Consider the following 20,713-nt stretch of genomic DNA (forward strand, 5'->3'; position numbering starts at 1 on the left):
AGTAAATAGTGAATATGTGCTTTGCTCGTTGAAGGAGCAAAGTGTTCTTGTTACATCTCTTAGAGAGAGTTTGTTTCGGTTTCCTGTTTGAAGATGTTCTTGTTTGATTTGCTGCACGGGTAGAAGGGGAACGTTATCGGTGTGTAGATTTGTAAGAGAGGTTCTTTCGATCTTGTAAATCATCGGAACATCGTTACGTTCCGCGAGAGGAGCAATGGCATCTCTTCTCTAGGGATGAACCGTTTGTTATTAGCTACGATCGAATGGATAACGGCGCGAAATAATCGAACACGAATCGTCGATTCCTTCTAGCGATTATCCCTGTTTCTTACTTTGACTATTCATCGGCCTGCAAAAAGAGTTAACTACTTCCGCGTAGAAGAAAGTCCATTATGTTAGACGTTGCTGAAAAACTTACTCTTCACAGAGATACTTTCAATCGTGTTTAATTTTTACGTATTCTTTCAAGTGAAATTTTGCTATCTGTCAGGAATGATTGATTAAGAATTTTGTATCTCTCCTCACATCGTATTTCTCCTTAATCGATGGTTCAAACGCATCCTTAAACTTTATCGAACGTAACGTTCAGTTCTTACATATTTAAAAGAATCAAGTGTTGCTGTCTATCAAAACTGATCAATTAGGAATTATATTTTCAATTCACATTTAGACTTTATTTCATACCGCAAGAACCTACGATTCGTTTCGTTTATTTTTCCACGTAGATCATCCGACATTGAAGTCCATACAGAAATGTTTAGCACAACATACCCGCAACATAGTGCATCAACAGTCCAATTAAGTAATCCCATGATTACCATTTTACAGCGCACTCGAGTAATCCCACCGGCAATAATAATCAATTACACCCTAATCCATCTTCATAAATCCCAGTGAAATAACCGGAGGAGGAGGAGAACCGAAGAAGAAGAGAAAATACGTGTAAACCTGGACTCACCCAGGATGATGCCTGGTATAAGTAGACGGCGTAGTCGTGAGATGCTGGTAGGTCTGAGTGACGGCTTCCCTGGCCTGGTGACGATGATTGTTGTGATAACCGGCATAAGCGATGGCCCTGGTGCCTCCGTATTCCGCGACCGCGACTGCGCTGAACTTCTCCGGTTTCGATGTTCTCTGTTCGTGAACACGTTGATCCACGTGATGCCTGGACGCGGTGCCGGTTTGCGGTGCGATCGTCGAACTTCCTCTGTCGGCCAACAAATCGTTCCTATTCCAACCGTTCGTCTGCTGGAAACTCCTTCCGTCGCGATCGTGACGTGCACGAGCAAGATTCTCGTGGAACCAGACCGGCCATAGTAGCCTATGATTAGCGTACTCGTGTTGATCACCGGTTACATGTTCAGTCTTCAAGATCACAATGGAGAAAAGGAGGAAAAAACACAGGAGAGAAATTTTCAACGCTGAAGCCATAGCTATGGCCAACCTACAGATCGATTACTCTCTCTCACTCTCTCTCTCTCTCTCTCTCTCTATTTCGTGACGATTAGCCTAGCTTGGGTAAAATGACACACAACGAACGATCACATTCTCGATTATTTCCCTCCAGGTTTGTACAGGCGTGCCGGGTCTCTGGCTACGTCGAACAGTCTCGATTGGACATCCGGTGCGAAATCGTTCGAAGGCAACCGAGAGCACTACTGAACGAGACACACGGAGTAGGCCCCACGTGCTTGAGCCGCTCGTACCAACCCCACCATTCTTCTTTCTTTCTCTCTTTCTCCTCGTTCACCATGCCACATCCCGCCCCTCGTCCTCTCTTCCACCATCGTTTCTCGTTCGCCTCTCTTGTTCGCTCGACCAGACCGTTCTTTCTTTCTCCGGTTCTCCCCCCGGCTTTTGTCCCGTTCTCCCTTTCTACCTGTCTGCTCTCCTGATACACCGCCAGCCGCTCGGCTAACCACCTACATATCCTTGCACGCGTTCGACGAGAAACGTTTAGAAGGATAGAGAGGCGGAACGATGTGTGTGCCGTTTGTTCCATGGGGATAGATGCGCTATATAGGGACCTCGGGTCGATTGCGAAACTCGAAGGGTACGCTTGTTGCGATAGTATTTTTTCCCTACTTCCTCCTCTCTTTCGTTGCAATTTTTTTTCTGTTTTCTCCTTTATCCGAGTCGAGGACGATCGTTGTAACATTGGTCAGACACGTACAGGGTGTACGTTAAGTAAGTATTATTTGGGAACGTGTGAATTGGTAAGGACGAGAGAATGTTATGCAAATGTTTTCGTTGGCCTGGACGGGAGTTTCGCCTGGGTTGTTTTCGGGCCGCGGAAGATTACGCGAAATTCTTGAAGCGTCTACTTTGTGCTCCGGTATGGCACGTCTTAATTCCGCGGCTGTATTCTTTGGAAAATACCGGGCGTTGCTCGGATAACCGCGAAACCCGGCAATTTCTACGGCGAGCTTGGAGAAATTTTAAACGCGACGCCGGGGAAAACTCGTCGGTTTTTTCAAATGAAAAATGCAGATTTTCTTTTTTTTAGGTTAGAAACCAGATAATTCTCACTCGAAACGTGTAATATTAAGATTTCTTTTATGTAAATATTTCTCTTACTGCTGTGTATATTGCATTATTATCTCATGAATTATTCATCGGATTGATTGAAATTGTAAGTGGACGGAACGCTGTAATTAAAAGTGAGAGATAGACAAGGTGTTCTAAACTGCATCGATAATAACGATTACACACGATTACTTAACGCACTAAATTTAGAAGCATTGAACAAACGTGGAAAGATAGCGGACCTCGTTTTTCTGTTTAAACTAGATAACAGACGTATCTCTATTAAGCAATATTATTCTTCACGCTGTTACAAAATATCAAGAAAAGAAGTCTACTGCTTACGTTACAAAACAGTTCTGCCGTATCCTCTAACTTACGTATTAACTGCGTTAAATTCTTCTCAGGATCTATAAACATGTGTACACAGTGGTGTGACGACATAGTTGTCCGACTTGATCATAAATCCCGCGCCGTTATTTGTCTTACACGCGTTATGTTTACATTACACGTGTACATTAGGCGTCTAATAAATAACAATAAATAAAATCATCCTCGTAGAAGTTAGTTAAAGAAAAAAGCTCGAGGAAGGAGAGTCGCAGCAAGCTTTCACGAGGCAAACATCGCCTGTCTCCTTTGTTCGAATCCCACAGAACTCCCACATGCAATCGATTCTAACGCACCTAAAAGCGTTTCTCAACGAATCGAGAACTCATCGGTACGGGGGGGAGGCACGCCTGTGTTATTTCACCCGGCCAATAAATCAACAATTTCCACCAACTCCAATTCCTCGTGTGGGGAAAAAAATGGAGAGCAGATGAGAGCGGAACGATCGGGGTTTCGCAACGAGGAGCGCGTTATATTGCCTTCTGCCCCGGTGCAATCGAGTTCGAGATCCCGAGGAACGCGGCGGCCCAGGAGTTTCTCTATTTACGAGCAATAAACGTTAGTCCCGGGCGTGCAAAAGGTGTCACGGTTTCTCTGCCCGCGAGACGAATGTAGGTCGTGAGTCACGCGTTCCCGTGGAACCGTGTGCGCGCCGCGGCGTTAGAAATTATGGGGCGAGGAAAAGCTCGCGATCCGGTCGCGTTTTGCACCGTTCGAACCGGTGTCAGCCCCGATCGATCTTGCATCCGGATAATAAAGGAACTGGAAAGGTAAAGGCCGAGTAACGCGCGCACTCGCGGCACCACGTTTACACGCGCAATTACGCCGCGGTAATGAATAGATGCCTGATAATGTGGCGTACGTATAGGAGACAATGCCCATGGCGCTGCTCGTAATTACTAGTGATTTAATGTCGGGCACGCTCGACCATTGTCTGTATGTCGATCTTTTACCTGTCAGCCGCTTCTACCTGCTTCTGGGGCCGTGTACCTGTGTATTATGTGTATATTGGCTCGAACAGGTACACAGGTTCAATGCCTTTCCTTGTGCGTATGGGATTTTTGTGTGAAAGTACTGTGCAGAGGAGGGAAGACTCTTTTTTTTTTTTTATTTTGGAGATCCTTGCAATCGATTTCGCGTTGGGAAGTAGGTTTCGGGACATGACTTTGGCGTGAAAGCAACTTTACTGGTTGCATATGCGATCGTTAGTACGAGGCTAATTGTAAGTATTAGTTCTTAAGTGTTGATACTGGGTTTAACAGCGTGTATCTTTTTAAGCTACGAGATTGTGTTAGTCTTGAGACTAGTGAGTTCGTGTGCTCTGATAATTGTTTTGTGGGCGGTTTGTTAAACTTTGTTAACTCTTCTTTGACTGTATCGCGATGTGTAATGTCGTTGGGGACGTACCAAGAGGCGTTGCACAGGTTAAGTACTGCCTTCGACTGATATCTTTGGAGAATTTCAATATTCGAGTTACTGCCTGTACCCCGTAACTGCAAGAAGAGAAGATGGCTAGTAGAATGCACTAGTTAGATGACTAATTTATTGATTCATGCACCGATAAACGCGACCGAGCTGCTGTATCCAAAACCATTTTAGTCATACATGTCTTCACTTTAAGTTCAAAGAGTTGGTTCACTCGCATTAAGTCATCCTTTAACTAAGAGCCGCAGCAACCCCCTTTCCACCAAATAACTGCAATATAAATCTTCCCAAAGTAGAGTGTTACTACTTAATGCGTTAATTTACCATCTTCCTATACAGTAGGACCTCATATAACGCGGGAAATATAATATAAATTAAGTTTCGCTGTCGTCGGTTTTTGTGTCAAATTCAATTTTGCAACTTTTTGATGGCGTTCTACGAGGTCCTACTGTATTTCTTCCACCAACTGTACTATTTCGTACGACGTGTCTTTAAACGTTGTTTATTTCTTCATTGTTTAAAAAACTAGGTTAGATTTCCGATTATCAGAGTTACGTACAGGAGTAATTTCTTTATCTTGATTGTCTTACAATCAAGTTAAGAGGAAGTTCCTTGTACAGTTCGTAAAAGGAGCTCGGCCAGCCCGAGGTGTACGGCCATTAAAACTTTGCAATTCCTCTTTACGAGCAGGTAGTATAAAATGATTTCTCTTACGGTGGAATAGTATCTTATGGAATCGATTTTCATCTACAGCAGTTTGTTTTTGCGTGGATGTTTAGTGCGTTGCGTAAATTAGTCGTGTATTAGTTAATTGGAAAGCCGAACTCCCGATGCATTCGGCGTAATTGCACGAACTCGTAAACCAACAGTTCGAACACGTCTGAAATTCGAATTTAAAATTAGCATTTACAAAAACCTGTTTATATCGCCCTTTAATTAATTATGCATTTTCGTTTCCTGAACGGTACGCGAGGCGAAAAAAAAAACACGATGATTTATTATGTTACAAAAATATCAGAACGTGACATTGAGATTCCTGCAAACAGCCGCTCGGAAGTATGAAATCACCGCGACCAAAAGAGGAAGATCTTGAAGGGAACAACTTCAGCATTCCTCGCTTAAGTATCTGTTACAATGATATTCTTGTTGTTGTTAAAGTTTCTTTAGGGAAAAAAGAGCAACGAATCAGCGACACAGCGGGAGACAGTTTTGTCGAATGGAAGCGAAGTTGAAATCGTTCGTTCGCGAAACTACCATTGCCCCGAATCGAACTTTTATTTCATCCATCAAACTTTTCCCGCGACGTCTATTTAAATTAAGCCACGCGGTATTGTATACCAGTTTGTCTCTCGGCGAAATTGAAATGGGGCTTAAGAGACGAACTGCACTGTGATTCATGATCGTCCTTGGAGGATCGGTACCACCCTTGAACTCCTCAATTCAATTTCACCCCGCCCCAGCGTGGAATTTTCTGGCGGTATACCGATCCGTATAAATCTAATTTGCAGACGTGTGCACCGTGTACCTACCCTCGGTATTTTCGCGTAAAATATCTTCAAATTAAGAGTAATCGACGCGAGAGAATTTCAATTCGTATCAATTTCAATTTCATAACTTCGTGAATATGTTCTGTGGGTGAGAAAATGTTAGGCGTTCGATGGTAACGATAATTATGAGTAATTCGTACTCCATTTATTCGGTGACCAAACATTTTTTAACCTGACCCCTTCGATAAATTTTGTGAGTGAAAAAATGTTAAACGTTCGATAATAATAATTAAGAGTAATCGGCACAGGAGAATTTTAATCCACACTCGATCTATACAGTGACCCAAGATTTTTTAACTTAATTTGGCCGATGTGCTCTGTGAGTGAAAAAATATTGTAATTAATTTTAAGTAGCACAGATTAGATCATATGTAATAGGCTATGTTTACACCTCGTCCTTACAAGTCAATTAAAACACAACAATTCTACTTTGCACACGTAATAAAGACACCTTGAAATCACGATCGTTTCAATATTGCATTGACAGACGCAAATCACAGCAATCTATGCTTTCACCTCGCGCTCACGCCAAACAAAGCCGTGAACCAAAATAATTTCTAAAACATCATCCGATCGTTCGATAAAAATTAAAACCACCTCACCTGCCGCGAGTCAATATCGAAGAATTCCACCCAAACAGCTCTTCTCATCTCGCGCTTAAATCCACCGCTAGAAGTTCTCACAGCCATGATCCCCGCTATCATGCTCGAATTGATACGTTACAAAAAGCGGATTAGAAAAGCGAGCAAAACGGCTCGGGCTCCGACAGCCCGTGCACCCGTTCCATTTGTCACGATGAATTATTCACCGTCAGAAAAATATTCCGACGCCCGGCATCCGGCATCCGCGAACAAAGGGTTGTGAAACGACGGTTCTCTCCCGGTCTCTCCCTATCCCCTAGGCCTTCCTGTATCCTTGTTGTCCCAAAGCGGCACACACACGGCCCAGCCGCAACCACTCACGGCTCCTTCTTCTTCTTCTTCTTCTTCGTCTCCTCCTATTCCGTGTGAGCAAGATGATTTCTTGCGAGCTCGCGCTCTCTTAAAGGGAGACGCAGAATCCGCTGGAAGATCTTGCGGCGAAGATAACATCTGCGGGAGCCCGCGAGAGATTTGCGGTAGACAGTGGCTCCAGCCTCCAACTCTGCCTACGCATCTTCCAGCTGCACCGGCTGGTCCACCTGCATTGCAGCATTGCACTGGTTCAATGCCGGTGCATCGTTGACCGCGTATAACGATCGGAATGTTGCTCGGCGAAAATTCGCGCCCACCGGACCACGATAACAGCCTTCCGGGGTGACGAATAATATTTCCGCTGTCGCATACGCCCGTTGAAACGGCGAACCACGATAATATTGATCGAGATAATATTGACAGGAATATTTTCCAATCCGCTTCGATAATTTTTCCGACTTTACGAGATCGATATTCTTGACGGTATTTTTAGATTTGTTACCTTCGGGACGACACGAGATGCGTAAGTTTCTTGTCATTATTGCTGCGCTGTGTTTGGAGCGTCTTTTAGTTATCGAGTATTGTTTTGAATAGTATGGAAGATAGAGAAAGTGTTTGTTATTTAAGAATGGATTTGAAAATGGAAGAAATATTCGTGTGTGAATTTGTTCAGAGGAATTGCGTTAAATGATGAAACCATTCTAATTATTTTTAAATAAACTGTAACGAGGGTTGAAACTTGGATTGCAAAATATCTGGAAATTCGCCATTTTCAATCTAAATAGCAATCTCTTCTTTAAGATCGACTGCACACGAGGAATAATATTCATATGTGAACTTATTGATAGAAATTGCATTAAACAATGAAACCTATTATTCTAATTATTTCTGAATGAACTGTAACGAGTGTCGAAGCTTGGATCGCGAAATATCTGGAAATTCGTCAATCTTCAATCTCAATATGAATTTTTTCTTCAATATTTACCGCACACGAGCAATAATATTTTTAATTATTGATCATGTGGGTCCCTTAATAGTTACACTTTAGTTTTGTAAAATTGGAAAGAGTATGATGTCTTTAAAAATTCTAATTCCACGATTTTTAACGTTCTCTTGCAATTTGCATGATTGAACGAGGAAGCATTGTGAAATTATTAAAAGTCTGACGATTACAGAGTCGTTGTTTTCACGACTCGTTGATATCGTTCTCTGAGTAGGTATTAATTTAAAAGGAGAACAGTGGCATTATCGTTAACGGAGTAAAATGGCGCGTTCAGCGATCGTGACAGGACGAAATTTACGATTTCGTTCAATCGACGTCTGGTATTGATCGTGAAAAATGATTTAGACCGGTGGAAACATTTTTCCAGTTGATAATATCGAGGTCCCCGTTATAAGTCGCCTGCTAGGTTAGGCGTTGATTGAAACGGTATAAAGGTTAGGGTTCGTGGGTGGATAGAGTGAGACTTTTTAATATCGTTTCGCGGATGTGTTTCTGGAGGTATTAGGTCAAGAAGTTTTCAGACAAGTTGGAACTTCCTTAATTGTAAACCTATTAAGTCAATCTTGTTTAAGTTGCTCTCCGAGTTTTATCCTTATTGGTAGGTCCAGGGGTTAAATAAAGTCGTTAAAACTGTTACGATATCACGACTTCCGTGTGATTTCCTATGTGAATAGCCTTGGTTGAGGAAGCTGCAAGAGGCTAGAATTCCCTTAAGTTCCTTTAAAACCCGTGTTGTCGCCATATTATGATTTCTACCAAGTAGAAGATTCAGTTACTTAAATAAAATTAATAAGCTTTGCTATTAATAAAAAGAAGAGAATTTAAGTAAAAATTTGACGAAACATTTTGAAGAACTTAATATGTCTGTTGTCCAAAGAATATGAGTACAAAGTTAACTTAACTTAATCGTTTAAAAAATGGCAAATTATGTCACCTACTTTACGATACAGTGCTGACATTTAAATAACTTAATTTAATCTAATTACTCAATCGTTTAAATATCTTAACTTGATTTAATCGTCTAAAAAGTGACAAATTAGATATCTTACCTTTTCTACGATACTTTGCTTACATTTAAATGACTCTATCGAATAACTCAACCTAATCCTCTAAAAAATGACAAATTATCTCACCTTTGTCACGCTACTTTGCTTACATTTAAATGCCTCTATGGAGTAACTTACCTTGCTCCTCAAGAAACCAACAAATTATCTCACCCTTGTCACGCTACTTTGCCCACATTTAAAAGACTCCTTCAATTTAATAGACACTAAATTTCACAAATCAATTATTCCATTCTCTTAAAAACACACTGAAAACCCGTTCCTCCTCCAATTCAATAAACTCCACGAAGGAACGCGAAGAAATGAACGCAACCACTTCCTAATAAGGTAATAAATCGCGCGTGTAATTCGCTTCTTGCACGTCCCTCGGGAAGCATGTCAATTTCGCCCACGGCGTAAGAAGCGTCTCGATGATTGCTGCGCAATTTAACCAAGCATTTCGGATCCCGAAGGTGTACACGCGAAAGGATCCACGGTGCAATTTCTGCACCGGATCGGCTGCGACGTGCTCGAGACCAAGGTCAGTGGTGGCTGCGACCGCAAAGCGAGGTCTGGGCCCGTCTTTTTGCTCGTCCCCTCCGGAGGAGCTTGTCTTCGGAAGCGGCTCGCGAAGAAACGGCGAGATAATTACGCGCATCATCGTCGCGTTATTGGCCATTACGAGCACGGGACACAAAACGCAGGAGCCTGGCCACGAGCGATAAATCACGGTGACAGTATAATAATCCATCGTGCGACATTTCCATTCCCTTTAATGTTTTCATCCATGGATAGCAGCGTCGTTTCGACGGCCGAGACGATTCTTTCCTGCGGAGTGCCGAGTGAGTATTGACTATACCCTCGAACACCCCTTTTCACCTGGATCTGCAATGCAAATCGACTTCCTGGGAAGATGTGATCGTGGATGCCTGCTCGGTACTCGCGGGAGCAGGTTTCGAGACTGGTGGTGGCATTACCGGAGAAGTGTTTCAGCTAGAACTGTGACGATGTTGATTACTGTTCGACGAGCTTCTTTTATCTCGAGGGTTACGATATGGTCCTTTAAACTTTCGATTTTGCATAACGAGTTCTTCTTTATTTGGCGTAATGGACTTTGGTCTGTAGACTCGGTTGTTGACGTTAGGTTAGAAATAATCGGGTGATTAATTCGTAACGAAAGCAAACAAATTTTTTAAAATATTTTTTAATTTTTCTTTATTTGTTATGATGCATTTTGGTCTTTGAACTTGATAATTATCGTAAAATTAGAAATAATCGTATTACTAATTCATAACGAGACGAAATTCATATTTTTTAATTTCTCTTTCTTTGTTATGATGCGTTTTAGTATTTGGACGCGATAATAATTACAAAATTAGACATAATTTTATTGTTAATTTGTAATGAAACAAAATTAGTAGTTTTTAGTTCTTCTCTATTTGCCATGATGTATTTTGGTCTTTGGACTAAATACTTATTATGAAGTTAGAAATAATTGTATTATTAATTCATAATAAGACAAAATTAATATTTTTTAATTTTTCTCTATTTGTTACAATAGATTTCGATCTTTGGACACGACAATTATCATGAAATTAGAAATAACCGCACTATAAACTCACAATAGAACTAAATTAATATCTTTTCAACTGATCTTCTGCAATAAATTTCAATCAATCTCAAAGATTCGTGGTTCGCTCAGAAAGACAACGCATTCGCCTAACAAAACTCACATTTGCGGTTTTCACGTGGAACACATTAGTCTCTTCAGGTAACAACGTCGTTAACTTTGGAACGAACTTGCGAAACGAATGAAATCTGCACTATTCGACGATGTTAAAGGAACACACGGCAAGGCCAGAAGTCCAACTTCTCGATTTGCATGCCGTTCTTTCGTCCGCGCGAAGATCGAACGATAAGCTTTGTTATCGTGTCATCGAATGTTCGACCATTAATCATCGTTTGCACGTATTTTCTTTCGCCGATTATTTTCTTCATGCCTGACCGGTTTCGTACACCGATCGGATACAATGAAATTCTCGCGGGAATGTGTTAGGTGGTAACGCGAGCAACGTGAAAAATGATCCACATTTGTTGCACGTCGATGGGCGTATTTTTGATAAAGTGATCTTAAAGCTCAGTCGTTATTTTCAATCAAGACATAAACACCGATACCCAATGATGTTTGCTCAACATTTTACCATTCGTTTCGTTATGCTCGAACGTAGAATCGTCTCGAGAGATAACGTCATTTTTCCTGTCTCTTTATTTGTAAATCTGTAACTATCCTTATTTTGGACTATTGATATTTTCGACTGTCAATACTTGGGATTATTGATATTTCCAGCTATTAATATTTTCGACTGTCAGTACTCGGGATTATTGATATTTCCAGCTATTAATATTTTCGACTGTTAACCCTTTGCACTCCGAGCATTTTTTGACAAGATCAATAGTGAAACTTCTGGAAAGCCAAAGTTTTGTCTTGAACAAAAAGGATTTTTAGCGTCTACGAATTTATTTATCTGTATTTCTTGCGTTAATTTGCATTACTTTAATAATATAAAATAATATAAGAAAAGTCTGGATTGTACATTTCTCCAAAGTAACTACGCGTGTCGCTATAAAAGCGCCATTGGAGTACAAAGGGTTAATATTTGGGATTACCGATACTTCGAACTATTAATATTTCAGCTTTCTGTCTACGTTACTGAGAAACAATCTATATGAAACTCAAGTCGATAAATAAATAAACATATTAATTTTTATAATTTTCACATCACGTCTGAATCTTCTATCACAAACTGAACGCATCAACGATGCTCATAAAGCGTACAGACATCGGTGACTTAAAATTCCACCGTGAAATATTCAAAGAGCCAGCATTACTCCGAAAGTTGGAATCCCTCAGCGATGATTTCCGTCTTATTCCGCAAAAATACGAGACCTTCCCTTGGTGCAACTCGATTTCGAATAATTTACAACCGATTCCCCGGCCACGTGTGATTTGTTGCTTATCTTGTTCACCTCGAGCCACGTTTGAAAAATGCAACGAGCACACGATTATCGCGGAAATCTGTGTTGTCAGCGGGGCGACTTGTTCCCTGAGATCTTCACCGTGGACTTTATCGCAGAATACTACTACGCAGTGAGGCGGGGGGAGGAGGGAAATAGCAGGTGATCAAAGGCGCGGTAACGTCGTCGCGCGGGATACACATCGGCGTATATAACTACGCGCCGAGGACTATAGAAAAATTTGTCTCGCACAAGGGAGTAATGTTGCGGAAGAAATTAATGACCGCGGTAAATTGTCGAGGTTGCAAAGACTCGATAAACTTTAACCTTTATCTTGGAGAAAACGTTGCCTGCGTTCGGCGAGAGCGACGCGTAAAAGGGGTTAATCGGACGAGTATAATTTTTTTCGTGCGCATTACATCAGCGACACGCGTCAACACCGTCGCTCTTGGGACGCGTTGCTGCTTCGACGTTTTAATATCAACATGCACGTCGGAATCTCGAGCGACGGGTTGTCCTTGTTTATCCTAAATCTGGATATCAACACGTTGCACTTGCTCAACACTGACCAATTTCGTGTTTAATCTGGTTCTGTGACGAGACAAGTGAAACTTCACTCTGGTACTTCTTCGAAACGAATTTGTACTTCTATTGGAGAAAGTTTGAAACATTTGATGGAACGAACAATTGTATAATGTGGTAGGGACTTTGGTAAGTGGTCTAGAATTTTTTCTGATCTTTTTTGAAGCTTGAAACAGTAAGAAAATTAGATTGGACGCAATTGACTCAGTTTGCCTGTGGAGTGTGAAAAAATGTGTTTGCCTGTGGAGGGTTGAAGGTGCTCTCGTAAATTGCTTCCACATCGAGGGTATTTCTTTCCAAGATGAAGTATGTGAACTTGTGGCAGGTATGAGGGAACACTGGCAAGATGGTGAAAAGAATAAAATTACTAGGACTGTTTTGAAGAAGCAATCTTTAAGGGCGTACATCACCCTGAGGCTTCTAAAAAGAGGAAAAGTTTGGGAATTCTTTTCGTAGGTAACCACTGAATGAAAAGCTTCAATTTTTTTAGAAGATAGAAGTGTAACTTTCAGTTTTCCTCTGCAATTTTTAGAAAGTAAATATGTTACAAAATGGAGGAGTTATTGCGAAAGATCTTCTGTTAGAACGTCGATTGCTGGTCGCTATTGCCGACAAGAATTGGAACGTCTGAATTGAACAGTTCTTTTAGATTTATAAATGAATAGAATTTTGGTGATTCTTGTGAGCACATGCAACGCGTTCCATGAACGAGTTCCTCCAAGCTTGACGTTAAATAAATGCACTTATCACGTTAGCTGATATCGAAAACGTTCTTATCTCGTGAGATAGGGCACTGACGATTGGAAACATGTGAAACTTAGTACAGTTGTTCTTGCAACCGTGAAACTTACTTAGAACATGCTGTCACGAGGAACAATGACACATTGTCAATTCCAGATTCGTGGAGCATTATGTGATAACTGGAAAATGAACGTCACTCCTTTTCATTTATTATTTATTAATTGAAATTTCAATCGATTTATTTAAAAATTCTTGTTTCTCTTCTCTTTTGATATACACTACACTGCTAATCGCGTGATTTTAGTCATTCTAAATTGCGCAAACAATTTTAAAAAGTTAGTAATTCGATTCATTTCAGTTGATTTCATTTCAGTCGATAAAATTCCAATTTCGTTTATCAAATTCAAGGTTTTATATCAGACTCACCACAGTGAAGTTCATCATTCTCGCCTAATTCATTTTTTCCCTGTAGTTGCTTTCAGTTTCACTGCATTTTCATGAAAACTATTCAACTTTTTAGCGGTGGTGCATATTGTTTATCTTTTCTATCCTTGTAGGACAGAATTTAGCACTTTCTTGTTGACAAAGGCAATTCTCGTTCTCTTCCTGGAAAGCAATTGTATGCTCGAAATAATTGAAAATTATCATACACGTATTTATTATTTCTCTAAATTCAAACGATACTTTCTTCTTTCACAAAATTTCTATTTCTCCTTTGGTCTTTCCCAAACGAACGAGCAGGTTCTAACACATTTTCATGTTTTCTTCGAACCACTATCGCAGGCACAAAATATCGTTTCGCGTGTTCCCGTGGTTCTTGCGTTCACTTTGCGTTTGGTCAAATGGTATAGACACAATGTCACCGTTGCAACGATGCTTCCGGTGAAATTTCACTGAATCGAGCGTCGCGACGATTCTTCTGCCGAGTTTCTCTTCACCCTCGAATTTAAGCCTTTCTGTTATTATTCCTCTCGCTGATTCGTCCATCCAGTTAAAGATCTGACAACATTCGAGCCGAATAATAGCTTCGTTTCCTCCAAGTTATGCAAATAAATTAACACTTTGGCGCTAATTCAGCATTTCTTCGTTGACAAAGACAGTTCTCGCTCTTTCCTTGGAAAGAAATTGTGTGCACGAAGTAATTGAAAATTATCATGTACTTATTTGTAATTTCTATCAATTCTAATACTTTTGTCGCGAATCCAGAAAGGGAACAAATAGAATACTTGGATAAATAAAAGATCGTCTTTAGTTTTATTAACACAAGAGCGAGATTATTGCGAAAGAATCGTCCGAGGTTTCAGGTTTTTCTCTGATTCCAGAGTGTGCTCGAGGTTCAATACAATATCGGTAAAAAGCGAGGGTGTGGATGTAAGAATTTCGATTGATTATCGAGAGGGTGAACGTGGTTTTTCCGGAGAATTCGATTTTTTCGGGCCCACAAGCTAGCTGATCCGTTTGTTTTTGGAAAAGACACGTTTACGCGTTAAAAAGAATAACAGAATACTGAATTGAATTACGGTATTTAGTCGTATTGAAATAGAATTTGTAAGATATTTATTTTTCTGCTTCACACCGGTGACCGTGGCAGCGTAGACAGAAGAAAAATCGTACGACAATCAAGCTCAGTGACGGTCACCGATAACGTTGCCAAGATATAATATTAGGTACAGAAACGAATTCTTTCCGACTGGATTCGCATAATTGATTCAAACCCATCAAGTTTCTGTCGCGATGGTTTTCCCAAGCTTCCAGAAAAATGGCAAAAGGTCATCGATAGACTGCAGATTTGTGTGCATTTACGAAAAATTTGAAGGCTGACAAATACACGAATTTGCATAAAACTCCCCAATTTAAAAATACGAATTTGCATAAAGCTCCCCAATCTAATTATCAACAACAATGGAAACTGTTTCGACGAGTGATCTATTTCGATCTTCTTTAAACGAAACTTCGATCCTACCCAAAAATCGGAAAGAATTCATTTCCACACCGAAACACATTTTCGTGTTTCTCTTCGAACCACCATCGCCACTCAATTCATCACGCGTGAAGAGCAACAACGCGTCGAACACAGTTGCATACAACCAGGCGAAGTTTCACTCTCGGGGAAATGCAATTTGCGAACACCCAGTACATTGAACAAACAGCGGCGCACACCGACCACGTATCCAGGTTCTGACCTACTGACACGATCCAGTGACGTCACGGGAGCGCACCGAGAGTTTAGGAAGGAGCGAAAAGAGTATAGTCGACTGGAAATTGTGACCCATCCTTCCTTAGTCTCGGGGATCGTTTACCGTGTGCACGAAGGTGTATGGAAGTTTCCTTGCCTCGACAGAAAAAAAAAGAAGGAGAAAAAGGATCGACGAAGTTTACATTGTATGGAAACTGTAAAGCAATATGTTCTCGTTGCTGCTGGCTAATAATTCGTGGCTGTAAGGTTGCGTCGATCTGCATCGTCCTTCCTTTTTGCACTTTTTACTGGTGTCGATTTTAGTGTAGCGTATCATGTTTTGCGGTGTAACGCGGCGCAAACGAACGTTCACAGACTGACGGGTAAAGATCGGTCTTGTAACACAAATATTCGGTTACTACTTCATTCTTCGATGGAGAAGAGCTGTGCTCGGTTTGCGACACGCATATCTAGAATATTTGTGTTGTAAGAATTGTACTTCGAGTGTAGAAAAATGCACAATCTTTGGCCGTACCTTGACATTTTTATTGTTATTTACCCTATTTAACCTGGTTATTTACATTGCTAAATAAATGACAAGATTGCTGTATGAAAATTTGTAGAATTATTTTGGCTGTTTTGAATATATTTTAACGACAAGTGAAATAATTCTCGTTAAGGGTTAAGATAATTTCTCTGCAATTTTTCAAAAAATTGGTCAATAACGTTTGACGAAGAGCAGCGAGATAATTACACTCATCGTCAACACGAGACGCAAAACGTAGAAATTGGTCACAGAAGAAGATACAATTATTTTGTTATTAATTTCATATATTCCGTCACATATTTTCTGAACATTTTTGTATCTGACCTTATCATTTCCCATTAAAACGGTTGCTTAACGCACAAATTTTTTTCTAACAAAGTATAGAAAAATACACCATTTTTGGCCACACTTCGCTATTTTTAATACACTGTTAATGAGTTGTATAACGTAACTGCTTTATAAAAATAATAATAACTATTCTTACTATTCCAAACACAAATAAACAAAGAATTAAGCTAATTTCTCGAAAATTCTCACCGAACCACGAACGCCTTAAAAGACATCGGCAGCCAGAGTATCTCCCACCAGAAAAACAGTCGTTCAGCCGAGAAAAACCAACTAAAGCGAAGCGCTCCACCGTTGTGTATACATATACACCCGGAAGTGCCAAGTACACTGCTCGAACAGTAAAGAAAAAAAAAGGGAAATTCGTTTGCTCGTCCGAAGCGCGAGACAAAGTCCGATAACGCTTTATTCCAGAAACGGTTTCCGTTTCGACGAGCGACAAATTTTCTCGCGCTCGATCGATCCTCCGCGTTACGTGCCGATATGTATATTTCCTATAGCTCGGTGGTCGGCTCGATCGCCGGTTGAAAAGCGTTTCGCGAGGATCGATATATCGTTCGGTTGAATCGGCGAACGTCAGCCACCAGACCTCGCTCCCATCCATTGTCTAAAATTCCTTTCACCCCCCGGCCCACCCCTTCGTCTGTCATTTGACCCAACCACTTTTTTTTTTAAAACCACCACCTCGTAACAATTTTTTTTCTCCCCCGGAAGATTGTGCCGCGTGGAAAAGCGTGTGGCCGCGTGTCTCTCCGTAGCTCGATCGTCGTCCAGGGAAATTCACGGTCGAAGGATATGAAAATTCGCCGCGCCGCTGCCGGACGTGTCCTCGTCTCCGTCACAGGCGACGTGTCACACGAGCTGCTTCTTGGTTAGGCCACCACGTCAGAGTACAGACGGTCCCTGGTGGATCTCTGCCGGCGCGATTCCACCCGCCACGAGAACCACGGCAGTGCACGACATCCACTGCGTCGGCAGTGGACAACAGGCCACGAGGTGGAGATCCAGACGGGAGACCAGGTGGAAAGTTTGGAGAGGGTCGAGACGCGTCGAGGTATATTTTATACGTGCTTTCCTGTTTTAGACGGTTTGAATGGGTTGGAGAGGTTCTGTGGGCTCTTTGAACACGCCACTTTGCCCGCGATATTGTATTGCATAGGGTTGTGTAACTTGGGATTTGTAATTGTGTGCAAATTGGGTTGAAACGTTTTGAGCTTCTTCGTGTTGACGACAAGTTTGTGGAATTCTTGGGAAATTGGTGTTGGGAATCTAAGGGTGGTGTTTGTCGTATTGCAGGACCTAATGGTAACTTTGGAGAGTGTCGTGAATTTTTAAAGATTTTTATTGTTGATTTAAATATAGAAGATACATGTGGTGTTGGAAACTTTAAATATTTAAGCGAACATGTGATGTGTCCTTAGATCTAACCTCAACACAGACATTAATAGAAGGAAGGAAAATGATATAGATAGAAGAAGGAAAAGAGAATGCAACAGATGAAAAGTACGTGATAACGAGCAATTCAGAAAGAGCTCGGGAAATACGTGACGCTGTGTTTAGTTTACGGAGATTTGCCTAGTTTCGCAAAGGGGATTCTATTATTTATTTTCGCATTATAGAAGGCTGTGATTGCACGAGAGCGAAGGAAATTAGATTCATTCGTGGAAATCGCGAAGAAATACAGAAAACACGTATAAAACACACAGGAAGATATAATTATTTTTTTTATCAATTTCAACATCTGACCTTACCTTTTCTCGTTAAAATGCTCGCAATATTTCTTTTTTCTTTTTTAAACTAAGAACGCTTCAACGGGTTGGCAACGCCAAAGGCCGGCACAAAGTGAACCAACCCCCTTAAACAGGAGTTAACGTTCAAAATAACAAAATGCAGGCAAACCGCCTGAAGGGAATAAGAAGGACGAAAATTTGTGCGTCACCGTTTCCCAGGAAACGTGAAAGGCATACCCGTGGGTAGAAAGTTTCGAAATGAAGATGAAAAAAAGAGCGAAAACGCTCGAGCTGCCAAGGCACATCCATGACACAGTTTTGCAGCTTTGATCGAGCACTGGCCTTGGTTCAAAATATTTAAGCGGACACGTAGTAAAGTTACTTTACGGGTATGCATGTCACTTACAGGAATATGATGAAAGCAAAGGGTTCGTTCGCGTGCCACCCCGACGCGGGGTGGTTGAATATCGAAACGAGCGGAACGTTTGCTTGGTCGCTCACAATTTAACAATATCCACATATTTTCCTTCCAACAAAATTAAATACATTTCTTACACTATTTACGTATGTTACAATTATTACTCCATTTTTAAGCAACATTGCTAAAAGTAAGACTACATTAACAAAAGTGCCAGCATATTGGGCCAGGAAGTGTATATTTCTTCCATTTCTTATAATCTGTCTATTTTTTTTATAAAAAAACTGAACAGAAACCCTGCACACAATCAATTTTGCCTTTGCTTCGTGTTATCTCCAAACAGTCGTATTCAGTGAAAATGTCGAAAACAAAATTTTTGGAATTTTTCGACGTCAAATGAAGGAAGCACGATCGCAACCGCTCGGAATTTTTCGGTCAGATTTGTGCAATAACCCGTGGCACTCAAACGGCCAACCTTCTTTAACAAATTACACATCGACCCTTTACCCTTCACAACCCTTTACATATTCACAAAGACCACAAATTTCCAAATACCACCAACATCGTACACTTCACCAGAAACAACACACATCCAAAATCAAAAAGCTCTCCGAAACTTCCCCAGAGGATCACTTCACCCCATCCACGATCATCCAACAGTACTTCAAACCTCCGCACTCACTTCTATCCTCCTCTCGATCGTCTCTTCCAGCGATCCAAGTATCCAGAAATAATCTCGGTAGCCCTTCTCCCATTATCCACGTCTCTCAGCATCCCGTGTCACGATACCATAACCAACTCTCGTCTAATAAAACACAGAACTGGGCTCTGTGAATGCACAAACACAGGCTCCCCCTTTCCGACGGCGGAACGTTAAAAGCAGACACGATAATGGAAAACACTGGACGTTGATGTATCTTAATAAGATAGCGGCGTTCATGCGCGTTATTTATTGCCGATTAATCGGTGTGTTCCGCGGTGGAAACGAGACAAGACACCGGAGGCGTGTGCGCCATTTAAGGTGTTCCCCTCGCCGGCATCGAGGATCACCGCGGCGTGTAGCCGCGTCGTCGTTCTCTCGTGTCGCGTCGTCGCGATATATCAGCCGGATCAGGAAAGTTCTTGGGGACGTTTCGCTTCGCAATTTACCAGCCGCAGACCGTATTTTTCCGCGCGTCCCTTATCGAGACGTGTCTCACCGTGTCACGGTCGCCTTGACATCGGCCCGCCAGACGTTATCTCCGATGTATCTTACCCGCTGCTACTTGACCTCCCTGTATTTTCAGCTCTCTTCCCCTACGATCCGATACGAAATCTTCCGCCCTCCGGGCCAATGGAAGGTGTCCAGCTTCGACTTATACCACTACTCCTTTCTTCCGTCTCTTTTGCCGCCCCCTCTGGACCCTCCTTTCAGCGCTATTCTAGGATCGTTCGCGATTGTTCTTCACAGGAGGCTGTGTATACGTATGTACGTCTATTGGTAGGAGAAGATGCTTGATTCTGCGATAGGAAGCTTTTTACGAGCTCTCGAGAAATTGAATTTTTCGCGAGGATCCTCCTCGTTTTCGACCGCGTCTTCGCTGTTTATGGCTTCTGGGCTCCGTGATGGCTTGGATTAAAGAGGAAGGAACGGTTTCTTCAGGCTCCTGTGAGAGCTTTTGTTAATTTGTTTTGTAGCGGTTTGCACGTTTAGGGTATTTTTCAGGTATATGTAATTTATAGGTAAATTTAATCATCCTCGATACAAACGGTATTAGTGAATTTATCATTGTTTGAATGTGAAATAGTGAAAGATTTTGAGAAATCGTTCCTTCTGCTTTAATCTGGAGTGTCATTTCTACTAAAAAATCTGGAAGCTAATAATTGTAACTTTTGTTAAATGGAGAATAGTGTGTACGTCTGTGAAATGTTGGAGTTAAGAAGATGCAACACGGCCATCACGCTGCAATTTTTAACACTCAATTACACATGCGCACGTTAATGCACGCGAATTTTTCTTCCCGTTGCTCCCATTCCATCCGCGGAGTCGTTTCCAGTTAATCATTACATGTTTTACACACGGGCGAACACAAAACTGAGGAGAGAACACGATCCGGACTGTTGTCCTCCGCGCTGTTACAATTCTTTGTCTCTCGAGAAGTCGCATTTATTAGGCGGCGAATTTTTCCCCCTCGCTGCTCCTTCTTCGTTTACTTTTCACTTTTAATTAACCAAAAATACATCGAATAATCGAAAAATCGAATTCCGCATCGTGCCTTAAATTTGACAATAATTTATT

At 41.4% G+C, this 20,713-nt stretch overlaps 1 protein-coding gene across 1 annotated transcript in view; it reads right to left on the minus strand.

Annotated features, from left to right (window-relative positions):
- LOC108575272 overlaps window positions 1-1,431 on the minus strand; it is a 41,273-nt gene extending 39,842 nt beyond the window's left edge. The window contains exon 1 of the mRNA XM_017938028.1: window positions 959-1,431. Coding sequence (XP_017793517.1) covers window positions 959-1,431 — 473 coding nt within the window. The remainder of the gene's footprint in view (window positions 1-958) is intronic.
- Between the last annotated feature and the right edge of the window lie 19,282 nt (window positions 1,432-20,713).

Source organism: Habropoda laboriosa, unplaced genomic scaffold (genome assembly GCF_001263275.1).
Source record: "Habropoda laboriosa isolate 0110345459 unplaced genomic scaffold, ASM126327v1 scaffold244, whole genome shotgun sequence".
In the NCBI taxonomy this organism is placed as follows: domain Eukaryota; kingdom Metazoa; phylum Arthropoda; class Insecta; order Hymenoptera; family Apidae; genus Habropoda; species Habropoda laboriosa.